We start from the raw sequence: 14,747 nt of genomic DNA on the forward strand, positions 1-14,747 counted from the left end.
TGCCTTCAAAATGCAGTGGCTAAAATAAATAAATAAAGAGGAGACCACAGTGCAACATCTGCAATTATTTCAATAAAGCTGGCATCAGGCCACTAATATGCAACACACTTTCCAGCCTGCATTTAGAGTTAATCCACGGTCTAAACATCCATCTTTCTAAAGGAGCAGAACAAATGCAGGATAGAGTGAAAAAAGAAAATGGACCAGGAGGATGAACATGGTGCTTACCCTTCTCTGGAAGATTCAACCAACTTGATTCTCTGTTCTGGGGATCAGAGCCTCTTCAACTCCACAGCTTTCCATCTCAGTACCAGAGGACCAGATTCAGACCTGTTGTTCTTTCCAGCCAACACAATTTTATTCCACTTTACATGTTTTGATAACTATTTCATTCCCCTCCCCACCTCCAACTGCATCTTGTACTCTGAAATGCCTCTTTAGCCAGCGAGGATGACCAGTTCTGCCTGCTGCTCATTATCACAAGAATGATCTCACCACAAATGAAAATCAAGATATGTGACATATGGGTGGCCAGCCTCCTCTCAAGTAGCAAGAGAATGGTCAAATAATCAGATTCTATCAGTCATGTTAAAAATAGGGCTGGCCAGTTAGATCAGTTGGTTAGAGTGCGATGCTGTAACACCAAGGTGAAGGGTATGGATCCACATACTGGTCAGCCACCAAAACAACAAAAACAACTAAAATATATACATCCAGTGGGTGGACATCCTTCTCTATATGCTACAGGACAGTGAAGAATGTCCCGATTTGTCAGATTTGTAATTGTTTCTTTTAACTGCACATGCTTTGGACTGGATGCAGGATGGCTAAATAGATATTTCAGGAAAGTCAGCCTGAAGACCCAAGTGACCAGTATCATAAAGCCACCTCCAGGGTTGGCCATAGTGTGAGCACCAAAGAGACAGCAGGGAGACCTGCTGGAAGGCCTGGGCATCGCTCTGACTGCTTGGTCCCCGTCTGCCTCCTCCACATCTTCTGAATCAAATCTATGGCAGGACCACAATCTTCTTCTCCAGCTTCTGTGGTGGGAACAGGAAGTTTCTCATGATCTCATCCAGCTCTTCCAGGGCCAGCTGTGCATGGAGCTTGGCCACGTCATCGGGCTCCAAACGCACCACGTGCTTCAGCAGGTGGTAGAGATCCTTGAGGACATCCCTCAGCACCTATAGGAGAGAGACAGAGTCATGACCACCTGTCTACTGTGCCAACATTTTGCATTACAACAGAACTGCCCTCTCCTCCTATCTGAGGATTTCTGTGAGGAAACCCATAGGCTCCCTTAAGATGAGAATGCATGGGGCTGGCTGGTTAGCTCAGTTGGTTACAGTGTGGTGCTGATAACACCAAGGTCCAGGTTCAATCCCTGTACTGGCCAGCTGCCAAAAACAGAGAAAAATTTTAAAAAAAGAATGCATGGTGCCCTTAGGTTGGGGAAGGAGGGAAGGGTGGCTGCAGCACCTGCACTGAGATAGGTTTCTTTTTGTGTTTCTTACTCACCCCTGACCCCGCATTACATGCCTTCGGTGATGCTGCTCCCTCTTTACTCCCAGGCCTAAGTACAGATCCCAGCCCCCTTCCTTCAGTCTCGATGCATGGCACAGACCTCAGAACCACAGGCAGGCAACACTGCCCAGATAGGGCTGCTCCCAGGGCAGCTGATTGCCAGCATTTCCTCTCTAGATCCCCACAAAGCCCTCTGTTGACACCCACAGAACAGCCATCTGTCTGCAGGAGGCTATTTCTTCAGCAATCATGCCTTTCCTTGCCCTGCTTTTAGAATTTGCCACTACAGTTCCATTCCCATGCCCTTCCCCCACTCACTAGAATTTTTTTTCAATTGCAAGTCTGCACTGGGAAACAAGAGAGAAGTCTGTAGCCAGACCCACACCCATTTTTCATGACCAATGCTCTGATCCTATGGCTTGGTATGGAATTAGGAGGGTGCCAAAAACACCTAATCCCCTACAAAATCCTTCTGGTTTGGGAACTAGAATTTCTAGCAAGAAACAGGAAAACTCAGAGTAAGGGGACTTAAGGACCATCTGGTCAAACTAGGGACAGAAGACAATTGGGCCAGAGAGGGGTTGTGTGACTTTGTTTGCAGCTACTTATGAAGTTACTACTGGTCTAGGGCTTTTTGCCTCAAAAACTACTATTTTGGGGGTCAGGTACTTTTCATATATTATCTAATTTTTATGCCAGTCATAAAAAAGTAATGTAAAGGAAGGTTATTAACTCCATTTTACAGATAAGGAAACAGGATTAGAGGGTTAAGTTTACTCAGCTAAAAAAATGGTGCAGCCAGGTTTCCAACATCCAGAGGCTGTGTTCTTATTTTTTATTTTTACTGAGACGATAATACAGTACGAAAAAGCACACATTAAAAACTAAAGCTCTCTTAAACCAGACTTGTGGTTTCCCTTATCAGAGGACACCATTCCTAATTGTGAGAAATATTGTAGGTGTTTACAAGCATATATATGTATATGTTTCTTTTCCCTTCCCTTTTTAAAGCACAAAATTATATTCTACACTCTGTTGTGTGCCATAATGTTTCCCCCCCACATAACATATTTTGGAGCTCTTTTGTATCACTGGCACATATCCGATACCAAAGTCTTTACAGAGATGTACAAGTATATCTGTAGGAGAAATACCTAGAAATGGAATTTCTGGGTCAAAGGGTAATGCATATTTAAAATTCTGATGGATATGGCCAGAGAGTTTGCAATAATTTACATTTTTATCTAACACTATAAAAATTCTTATTTCCCCATATTCTCAGTGCCACGTATTATAAACTATCTTAGCTAATCTAGTAAGTGAAAATTAGCATCCTGTTGTTTTTAATTTACATTCTTCTAATAAATGTATAAACTATTTGTATTTTTTTCTGATATGTGTATTTAAACTTTTCCTTACTGATTTGTAAGTTCTTTGTATATGAAAAAATGTCCATTATCTAAAACATATGAGTCGCAAATATTTTTTTCCCAGTTGGCACTTTTTCTTTGTAAATTTTTTTTCCAGTAAAGAAATTTACATTTTTGATGTAGTTAAATTTGTCAGTTTTTTTCCTTTATAGTTTCTGGGATTTGCATCTTTTTTTTTTTTTTTTTTTTTTTAAAGATGACCGGTAAGGGGATCTTAACCCTTGACTTGGTGTCGTCAGCACCACGCTCTCCCAAGTGAGCGAACCGGCCATCCCTATATAGGGCTCCGAACCCGGGGCCTTGATGCTATCAGCACCGCACTCTCCCAAGTGAGCCCTGGGCTGGCCCTGGGGTTTGTATCTTGCTTAGAAGAAATAGGGCCTACAATCTTAGCCATTATGCTATGCAGTGTTCTTTCTATTTATTAATAATGCTACCTATATGGATCAAGTTGGGTTTATTTCACTACATACAAGCATCTCTGACAATAATTGGTTCAATGGGCTTTAAAAATTTAGCTCCCACTAGTTTGGAACCTCAAGACTTGGCTGAATATTAAAGGCCATGCCAATGTAAAATTTCAAAAAAGGAGGAATATCAGAAAAACAAAATAGGAGAATGTACACATTCATCTATCATTTTATATAAAAGCTATGTAATTATTACGTATGTATATATATAATATAGTATATAACAAATACTATAAACATGGACTAGCTCAGCAAAAACACATTAAAAAACATCCATTGGGTAGGCATCCTTCTCTAAATGTTACAGGACAGTGAAAAATGTGCCGATTAATCATATTTGTAATTGTTTCTTTTTAACTGCATACACTTCAGACTGGATGCAGGATGCCTACAGAGAGGGAAACTGGAGAGGCAGAGGGGGTGTGGAATTATATACCCTATTGTACCTTCTAAATATTGTATTTGATGAGTGTATTACGTATGGAAAAATAAATAAGTTTACATTAAACTGAATTAACTACTAGGCAAAGATTCTCATAAAGCCATTTAACAGATAAAACAGATCTACAACCTGCCCTTAAAAGGCTTACAGTCTGGCGGGGAAGATAAGAAGGCATGCACATAAAGAAAGACAGACAATATGATGCTTCTTGACTTATGATGGAGTTAGAACCTGATAAACCCATAGTAAGTCAAAAATGTTATAAATTGAAAATGCACTTAATACACCTAACCTACAGAACATCACAGCTTAGCCTAGCCCACCTTAAATGTGCACGTACATTATCCTACAACTGGGCAAAATCATCTAGCACAAAGCCTATTTTTTAATAAAACATTGAATATCAGGCCGGCCCGGTGGCACACTGCTACAGTGCGCCGCTTGAGAGCATGGTGGCGCTCCCGCCGAGGGTTCAGATCCCACATACAGACCGGCCGCTCACTGGCTGAGCGAGGTGCGGGCGCAACACCAAGGGTTGCAATCCCATTGCCGATCACGAAAAAAGACAAAAAAAGGAAAAAAAAAACATTGAATATCTCATGTAATTTACTGGATGCTGTACTGAAAGTAAAAAACAGAATGGTTTTTTGAGTACTCGAAGTACAGTTTCTACTGAATGTGTAGGGCTTTCACACCATCGTAAGTCAGGGACCATCTGTACAGAATAGAACGTGGTAAGGGTCCTAAAAGAGCAGTGTGATGGAGGTCAGAAGAAAGAGAGGTCACATTTTTTTTTTCCTTTTTGTCTTTTTTCGTGACCAGTAACGGGATCGCAACCCTCGGTGTCGTGCCCACACCGCGCTCAACCAGTGAGCGGATCGGTCTCTATATGGGATCTGAACCCTTGGCGGGAGCACCGCCTCGCTCCCAAGTGCCGCACTCTACCAAGTGCGCCACCGGCCGGCCCGAGAGGTCACATTTTAGGAACAGGAAGTGCACTGGAGAGGGTGAATGGAAATGATGGGAAATGGTGAATTCAGTGGGTAACGAGCATGTGCTCTAGGCCCAGCGTCCCTGAACATTCTTGGACTTGCTATAAGAATAGAAAGAGAGCCTTTCCATCTTTTGATCTCCTTGGTCAGCATGGGTTTGGGGGAGTGGAAGGAGGAAGGCAAGGGAAAGAGTTACACAGAACATGCCCCCCTGTCCCAGAGCCTTTCCCACAGCTGGCTCCTGAAGGCTGCCGGTGCTCCAGCTCTGTAGGCCTTCTTTCTTCCCCTGTCTAAGCAAAGCTCCTTCCTAGCTCAAGTCTTCTGAGGCTGTCCCCTCAGCCTGGGAGACTATTTCACTTCTTCTTCACCCTACAGCTCCTACACCCTTGGCCTAAAATGCCACTTGCTCAGAGATTCCTTTCCTAACTCCCACCTAGGTCAGCCTTCCTACCCTTTCTGTAGTTCTGTCTGTGGTGCCACAACAGTCGTAATTTAAATATTTGTTGTGTAATTTAGTTTTTAACTTTTTTGGCAGCTGGCCAGTATGGTGATCTGAACCCATGACCTCGGCTGTGCTCTAACCAACTGAGCTAACGGGCCAGCCCCAACTGTGTAATCTAAAAACTGTTTTCTTCACTAGATCACAAGTGCTATTGACATGGAGGCCATGTCTTGTCTTTTTCACTCTGATGTAATCCCAATGCCTCAAAAAGTGACTGGCACATGGCAGGTACGTAAAAAAATTTATGAATTAATGAAGGCATGCATGTATGCTACTCCTAGCCAGTCTCTCAACTGGTAAAAACCAAAAATTCTAAGAATATCTATTGAAACAATGCCAGACAACCAGGGCTGGCTTCACGGGTGTGTGACCTGTGCAGTCACACAAGGCCCCATGCTCTAGAGGGCCCCACGCTTGCTTGGTTTAATGATCTGCTGTTTCCAACTTAACATTATTAATACTTTTATCTTTGAACTTCTGTTTTGCAAATGAAGTCTAACGGGACATGGGAGCATGAACACAAGCAGAGGAGATACATGAAATTTGTGTCGACCATCTTTGCCAGTTCATCCGCATGCGTCCTTTCCCGTGAGTACAGAATTCTAGTGGAGGAGTTCAACAAGATTCGAGGCATGTACCAGGCAGGCACGTCTGTTACATTTACGACTGAGCAAATGCAGGCACTGACATTCCAGAGAGACCATACTTTCTATTCGAACCAGAACTCGCTTCAAACCCAAAAAGAAGGCAATGGCTTTCTAAAAAACATGGATGACCAAGGAACCCTCTCACATCTTTTCTTACTCATTTCCTTCCGTTTTAGCCAACCATTTTCCACTGAAGATGATGATAGAGAAGGAAGCAGGACAATTTATAGTTCACATTCCTCTCAGTCCTTTCTTATTCATCCGTAAACTGAAGATAGAGAGAGTTGGTAGAATGTGCAAGTATCAAGAAGTGAAATAAAAACAGTTGAGTTTGTTTTGTGTAGAGTTTCTACTGTTCTAAGAAGGAAATACATATGCATGTACAAGCTACGGAATACAAATTGCATAATTTCAGTGATTCTGAGTATGAGTTAAAGGATCTTATATTTGCATTTAAAATTGGCATTGCACAATATAAAGATGAATAATAAAATTCATGCTAATAATTTAGCATTTTAATTTTTCTCCACTTAGAACATTAATAGCAAATAATAAACTCCATGACAAGTTGAGAGAAATGTGGAAGGAAGGAAAAAACTTTGTTTTTGTTTTTTTTAACAAGGGACCCTGCACTTAAATGTTGCACTGGGCTACACACATTACGCAGTTGGCCCCGCAGACCCCTCTCAATGCTCTTTGCCCAATGTCACCATGTTATGTGCCTGAGTGCCATGAGCAAACCTCACAAAGAAGCCACTCCATCACAGCTGGGCTTATCTCCTGGGGTTTTTCGGGAGCTGCTGAGACACAACAGGAGTTAGGTCTCCTAGGCCAGGTGTCTGACTCGAACTATGGCGCTGGCAGTGGGAAAATGAGATGATTCCCGAAAGAGGATGACTCCCCACAGCTACTGCCTCATGATTACTCACTCATTCAATAAACGTTATTAAGGGGCTAGTCGTGCCCAGGCAGTGTGTCGGTGATAAAAAAGATGAATAATGCACGAACCCTCCCCTCTGGCAGTGACAGCCTAGCCTAGCAGGGAGGCAGGCACATATACACCATGCAGAGTGATCTCCACATTACGAGATAAATGTATGTGATTCCATGGAAGCAAAGGAAGTCACTTCGGCCTTTGGAGGTGGGTAGGGGAAGAGGAACAGCTTCCTACCAGGTGAAAGGGACTTCACTTTGTAGCCAATGGGTGGCAGCAAGGAATGCTTGGGGAAGTTTTAGCGAGTTCCCTCATCCACCAGCCACTTCAAATACAGGCAGTTTCTAAGCAAAACCAGTATGCTTGCTATGCGAACAAAGCTTAAAGACCAATCTCCTAACACTCTCTCCAATGGACAATAGGCTTAAGCTTCTCATACATAGAAATTCTAAGTTTCCACTGTTTATTACACGGTCATCTTTTTTTTTTTTTTCTTCTAGAGTAATCTTTCACAGAAATATCTTTAGAGGTTTTTTTTTTTTTTTTGTCTTTTTTGTGACCGGCCGCACAACCGCGCTCAGCCAGTGAGCGCACCGGCCATCCCTATATAGGATCCGAACCCGCGGCGGGAGCACTGCTGCGCTCCCAACGCCGCACTCTCCCGAGTGCACCATGGGGTCGGCCCTAGAGGTTTTGTTTTTTGTTTTTGCTTTTGTTTTTTGGCTAGAGCCTCCTAAAATTCAAAGTAAGGTTAGTTTTTACTTGTTAAAAAGGGACGTTCTAAGGTATTCTGTTCTTTCCTGGTGTGGGTAGGAATTTTCCCATCAGCACTGCTGCATCCTTAAAATAACAATAATGCTTGTGCAGACACCACTTCATACTTGAGGGGTGCTGAGCTCCTTGTTCTCAGTTACCGGATCTCCCCTTTTAGGTACTGAGTGTTAAGCAAAGGCTCCTTCTTAATTAATGGGTCTATCTTAGCAACCCACCCTGGTATAGCTTCTCCCCAATCCCTGTAACTCTAGGGATCCCACACATCACAGGACTTCCTCTGGACTCCCCAAGGATCAAAGCTTCCTGCCAGCCAGGGATTGTCACCAAATCCCATGGATCAGGAGCTGACTATAAGGAGAGTTCAAAGGTAAAGTTGTTCACAGGAGCCTCTGTGGTGGGCAGGATATTGGGCAATCCCACAGAGGAAACCTCTCATTAAGAGTTCAACACACCTGCCATTCATCCTACAACTGTATCAAATCTGAAGGACTCCAGGGGAAGGTGGAGGGGGTGTAGGTGAGTGGGGGTGGGTGCGTCTCATCCAGACTAGCTTAGCTTATTGCAACAGGTGACTGAAATAACAATTTTCATTTGAGAAGCACTTAGGAAAGGAATATGGTAAAGAAGTACCCAGATTCCTACTCTGAAAACTCTTTGAAAGGGGGTGGGGTTCAGGTGCTTTATCAAAAGAATTTATAGAGTGTATATGACACACATGCACACATACTTTCTCTCTCTCCCTTCCCCCTCTCCCGCTCTCCAAGCACAAGTTCACTGAAACACACAAAGCTGACGATTCAGGGACGGGGCAGTCTTTAGGGTTAGACGTGGCTGAGAAAAGACCAGAAGAGGCATGGCACAGTGAAAAGGGAACAGTGTGAGTGAAAGACTGCCGTGGGCACACAGGTGCACTTACAATGGAAAAGCAGGAAAACAGTGCTTGACTCTTTCAATGAGCTTGACCTGGAACATCCCCAAAGTGGTTGTATCTTTGAGTTAAGATCAAAAGAAGAAATAAATGGCAAATATCTTTCTTCTTTTTAATTCCTAACCATATTTGTTTCTTTGATTATAAAAGCCATACAACCATAATCCAGGATATCTGGAAAACAGAGGAAGAAGAAAAAAAAAAAAAGACTACCTCTCTAATATAAGCTCCAATAATAAAGATATTTAGTAATGAATAGATTCATTTTTACAAAATTATTTTAATATTTTAAAATCACTTACATTTCAAGGTGATTTTACTAACAGAATTTAGGTGAATGAGTACTAGCCAGAGCAATCAGAGAAGAGAAGGAAATAAAAGGCATCCAGATTGGAAAAGATGAAGTCAAACTGTCTCTGTTTGCAGATGACATGATCCTATATATCGAACAGCCTAAAGTATCTACAAAAAAAACTCTTGGAGGTGATAAATGAGTTCAGCACAGTAGCAGGATACAAAATCAACACACAAAAATCGGTAGCATTTCTATTCACCAATAGTGAACATGCAGAAAGAGAAATCAAGAAAGCCTGCCCATTTACTGAAGTTGTTACAACAAGCAAACGGAAAGGACATTCTTGGGGGGGAGGGGAGAAGGGGAGGAGGGAGGGAGGTGTCGGTGCTGGGCCATAATAATCATATACATTGTATATTGACAAAATAAAAATTTAACGAAAAAAAGAATTTAGGTGAATGAAACTGCTATTCTTCTGTTATTATGTGGGATCAACAAAACACAACACAAATGGTCACAAACAAGACATTTACTGAAATGACTCTGGAATGATATGATCTAGCAGAGACTTTTCCATCTATAATTTCTTAATATTTAAGAAGAAAGTTCAATGCTATGTACACTAATTGTACTTGGAAATTCAACCTTTTATAGACCCAATAGATGAGGTGAAAAAAAGATCAAAAGGAAAGAAAACTAAATTCCATACAATCCTTTCAACCACCAATTGTGGCTCCCTTTGTGGCTAAGAATTAAATAAGTACTGGGCAGAAAGACAAAAGAAACCAGAAGAGTAACAGGGAAGTTAGACACTGAAATAAAATGCAGGGAAGACAAGGGGAAAGAGGTAAACTGGAGGTGGTGGCTGGAGACTATCCTGGCAGACAAAAAGACTCTCTAGATTGGCGCCCAGAAGAGGAGGAGACCCCAGAATCACCTAGTCCTGTTTAAAAACATGTTGGAATAAGCCTTAGGCATGGTATGAACCTGTCAGGAAGCTATAGGCAATTTCTAAGAACCCTCATTTTGACCACTGTGCTCCATATTAAAACCAATGTGTGGTTTTGTGGCCAAGGGAAGTGACAGTGAACAGAGGAGACTAGCTATGGGGCACAGAGTCAAGGATCATCAGGAGAGAACAACTCCGCAAACATTTTCCAGATTGCATGCAGGAGACTAAGCTATGTATTCTGAGTGAGAGGGACAGCATTTCAGAAGCTCACACCGTAGGGGAGGCAGATGCGCAGAGCTGAACCCAGTGGTCTGGAAGCAGGTGAATGGGCGAAGTGAAATCCTGGAGCTCCAGTTACAAGTTAGGGAATTGTGAGCAAACTACCTCATCTCTTGGAACCCCAGCAATCTCATCTGTTAAATACAGACAACATTGCCTCCTTTTAAGGTTCTTGTAAGAATTAATGTCTATAAAAGATCCACACACAAAGACTTGCATGTGGTGGGTGTTAAATAAGTAGTGGTTTGTCAGTCTCCCCACTAATACTGTGATCTCGGTGAGGGCCGGGACTGTGTCGATCTTGTTACTCATATCACTGAGGCCTGGAACACAGCCTGGCACATAGTTAATCTCTGAGGAATGAATGAATGAATGAATGAATACATACATAAATGAATGAATGAAAATGATAGCTAATCCTTACACAGTATATTGTGTGCCAGGCATTTTTATCTGTATTAACTCACTTAATCCTCACAGCACAATGAGAGAGGTGCTATTACTATCTCCAATTTGCCCAGGGTCACACAGCTAGTTATGGATAGAGGCAGCATTCAAATCCTGGCAGCCCAACTCTGGAGCCAGTGCTCTTTATTAATCACTACACTACTCTGCCTCTCAAAGTGGTTATTTTACTACTATGAAGTGGAATGCACAAAGCACATATATTGCCTGCCTTACAAGTTTGTTGTGCGGATCAAAAGAGATAATGTGAGGGTATTTTGCTATCATAAGCAAAGTGATATATAATTCAAAGTATCATTATTATCACCATCACGTTGAGAAAATTGGGTTTACCCTCAAAGAGCAGAGAGCAGAAGCCAAAAGAGTGGTCAGGCAGATGAATAAATGGAGGAGTGTAAAAGAGGGGAAACAGATTTAATGTAGTCTGAGTGCAGTATCGGGGCCAGTGTGGTCAGATGACAGTGTCTGGCATGCTGGAACACTCTGATCGTGCTATTGCGCAGAAGTGAGAGCATCAGGCAGAATTCTGCTGGGCACGCAGAAAGGCACCAGAGTGTGAGGTCTTTGAGGTGAGTGGCTTCTCTGAGATAACAGGCAGGAAACAAATAACTTGGGGAAGCAGAATGGAGGCAATCTGGACCTCATTCGGGGAGCTCTGGCCCAAAGAAGAATAATGCTTTACTGATAAAACCCAGACCTTCACTTTGATGGGTCTATGAAAAAGAAATTAGGGCCAATTCAAACAAAACGACCAGGCTTCTGAGACACTTCATTGAAAGTGCTGGGATGGTCAACAAAGAGAGGCAGGATTACTAATGTCTAAGAGATTTTTATCCATGCCTGACAGAGAATCTCAAACACGCTGGAGTTCAGGGTGGCATTATTATTAGCCAGTTACTGAGCTTTTCAAAAATCTTTTATTTTCAAAGTATTTTTTTCTGCTAGAGATAAATGGCATTTTTACCCTTTCTGGATTGTGTCTGGCTATTAAATGGGGAGAGCATCTCAAGTGCAAATTGGAGATGGCGTGGGAAGGGGATGCTGGGGTATCAAGTAATTTTCACTGAAGAATAAGGGGGAAGAATTTAACTGGCCAAGTGCCAAAAATGCTACAGGGCCATAGGCTAAGCAGTTTAGGGACAAAGACCAAGATGGCATCTAGTAGTTAATCCCTGGTAGGGGTGATAGACAGTTCAGGGGTCCTAAACAAAATGTAGGCAGTTGAACTTCCTGATACCTCATTATATGTGCTCCTAGGCTAGCTTATGCTGAAGATGCTACCCAAGGGCTGTGAGGGATCAGAGACCATACAGTTCACTGCACAGGGACCGGAGCAGCAGCTGTCATGTGTGGTGGTAGGAGCAGCAGTGGCAGCGTCTTTCAGAATGTCTTTAAATAGCAACCTGAGGAAGGCAGCAGCTTTCCTACACCCCCACGAGCACTGAAATAGAACAAAGGCAGCGGAGAAAATGGCCGGAGTGTGTGCAAAGGCAGCTGGCTGCTGCTTGTGGCGGGAGAAATGGGAGTGTTGTCCTAAGAAGGTGATACAATTCCAGCTTTCGAACTGTACTCAGTTACTGCATCTGGGGGGATAGGCATCATTGTCCCTGGCCCTGGGGAATCTCCACGTGGACACTCTGCTGAGAGCGGCACAGTTTGTTTCCTTTCTGCACCTAAAGCCTCTCATGTGGGATTAGACAGCACCTGAACATGGCTCACTGCTGCCATTTACTGAGTGTTTACTACATTTCAGTCACTGTGCTAAGCCTTTACATACATTATCTCATTTAATCTTATGAGGTAGGTATTATTAGCCCCAATTTACGAATTAGGAAAAGGGGGTTTAGGGAGGATTAGAGATTTACTCAAGGACACACAGTTAGAATTCAAGCCTGCATCTGTCAGGTCTAACTTTGCAAACCTTGCTTTTTTTTTTTTTTTTTCCTTTTTGTCTTTTTTCGTGACCGGTAACAGGATCGCAACCCCCAGTGTCACACCCGTCCCGCGACCGGCAACGGGATCGCAACCCTCGGTGTCGCACCTGCACCGCGCTCAGCCAGTGAGCGGACCCGTCTCTACGTGGGATCCAAACCCTCGGCGGGAGCGCCGCCACACTCCCAAGCGCCACACTCAACCGAGTGCGCCACCGGGATGGCCACGCAAACCTTGCTTTTTTTTTTTTTTTCCTTTTTGTCTTTTTTCGTGACCGGTAACAGGATCGCAACCCCCAGTGTCACACCCGTCCCGCGACCGGCAACGGGATCGCAACCCTCGGTGTCGCACCTGCACCGCGCTCAGCCAGTGAGCGGACCGGTCTCTACGTGGGATCCAAACCCTCGGCGGGAGCGCCGCCACACTCCCAAGCGCCACACTCAACCGAGTGCGCCACCGGGATGGCCCCGCAAACCTTGCTTTTAAACATGTGCATTACCAGGAAATCTGATATGCAGGAAGATACCATGGAGAGAATTTGATCTTTTTCCTGCACCATCCAACTTGTTTATTTGACTGGTGCCTGGCTGGTGACAGAAGGGGGCAGCAGATGGGTTAGTGGATGAATCCAAGGTTTGGGATTCTTTTGGGGTGCCAGCTTGCTTTGGAGCACCCTGAATCACCCCAGGCTCACCCTGGTCAGACAGCCTCAGATCTGGCTTGAGTTGGCTATGCCTCTATGGATAGGGGAAGTGTAGGTCACAGTTCTTAAAGCATGTGCCCAGTGGAATTCAATGCTCTGTGCAAGATACTTTAGGAACATAACGTTATAAAGTTGAACCAAAGGCCTGAGAAAACCAGAATCACTGACACATCAGAGGCCCTGGAAGGGTTTGTATTATATGCTAACACATACATGGGGTGGACCAGACAGAAAAAAGCAACCCCCCTGCCCCACAACCCCCCTGCCCCACACCAGGAAAGTATGATACACTGACAAAGTGTATACCATTGCCTCTGAGTGATACTATCTTTTAGTTTGTGATTCTTTACCCTCACTGCACATTAAAATCCTCTGAAGAACTTTATTTATTTTTAATTTTTTATTTTTATTTTTTTGTCCTTTTTTTGAGACTGGCCACACCACGCTCAGCCAGTGAGCACTGTGAGCGCACCAGTCATCCCTATATAGGATCCGAACCCGCGGCGGGAGTGCTGCTGCGCTCCCAGCACCGCACTCTCCCGAGTGCGCCACGGGCTTGGCCCTGAAGAACTTTAAAAGTGCCTGGGTCTCACCAGAATCTTAGGGGTTGGATCTCAGGCTTTTTTTTTTTTTAAAATTACTTTTTATGCTTTCCAAGTGAATCTAGTAATCTAATAATAAAAAAGTGCTCCTCAAGAAACCGTAATAATCTAATAATAATAAGGATGCAGAAGTACAGGATGTTAGGAGAAAACACTGGATAAGAGACTTCATAAGAGATATGCCATGGTTTAAAAAGTAGAGGTCATCGGGGCTGGCCCGTGGCTCACTCAGGAGAGTGCGGTGCTGATAACACCAAGGCCCCGGGTTCGGATCCCATATAGGGACGGCCAGTTGGCTCACTGGCTGAGCATGGTGCTGACAACACCAAGTCAAGGGTTAAGGTCCCCTTACTGGCCATCTTTAAAAAAAAAAAAAAAAAGGGAGAGTGCGGTGCTGATAAAAAGTAGAAGTCACTGTTATGACTTTACCTATGAAAAATCTAAGTGTCAACTATAAGGGCAAAGTTATTTGGACATAACTGCTCAGAATTTTAATTATCAACAAGGTTTTTATTTTCCAGAAGGGATGGGGGTAGTCAAAATAAATTGTCTTGCAAACTAAGATGGCATTTTTTCTCTGAAACACTAAAAAAAATTTTGTTCTTAAACATGTGAAGTATTGGGCTGGCCCGGTGGCGCACGGGAGAGTGCGCTGCTTGGGAGTGCGGCGGCGCTCCCGCTGAGGGTTCGGATCCCATGTGGAGACCGGTTCCCGCTCACTGGCTGAGCGCGGTGTGGGCGCGGCACCGAGGGTTGCGATCCCGTTGACGGTCAGTAAAAAAGACAAAAAGGAAAAAAAAAAAAAAAACATGTGAAGTATGGTTCTAAAGACAGAAAGTCACAGTCACAGGATAACAACATGCATGCTGCAAGAAA

General features: G+C 43.5%; 1 protein-coding gene and 1 non-coding gene across 2 annotated transcripts in view; one reads left to right on the plus strand and one right to left on the minus strand.

Annotated features, from left to right (window-relative positions):
- Positions 1 to 336: 336 nt before the first annotated feature.
- TANGO6 (transport and golgi organization 6 homolog (Drosophila)) overlaps positions 337 to 14,747 on the minus strand; it is a 184,746-nt gene continuing 170,335 nt past the window's right edge. The window contains exon 17 of the mRNA XM_008567049.1: positions 337 to 1,184. Coding sequence (XP_008565271.1) covers positions 1,008 to 1,184 — 177 coding nt within the window. The 3' untranslated portion in view covers positions 337 to 1,007. The remainder of the gene's footprint in view (positions 1,185 to 14,747) is intronic.
- On the plus strand, positions 1,324 to 1,396 carry TRNAI-GAU. Its single transcript has one exon. It is a non-coding gene; the product is annotated as a tRNA-Ile (tRNA).

The sequence above is a fragment of the Galeopterus variegatus genome, unplaced genomic scaffold, assembly GCF_000696425.1.
Source record: "Galeopterus variegatus unplaced genomic scaffold, G_variegatus-3.0.2 Scaffold18, whole genome shotgun sequence".
NCBI classification, from domain to species: domain Eukaryota; kingdom Metazoa; phylum Chordata; class Mammalia; order Dermoptera; family Cynocephalidae; genus Galeopterus; species Galeopterus variegatus.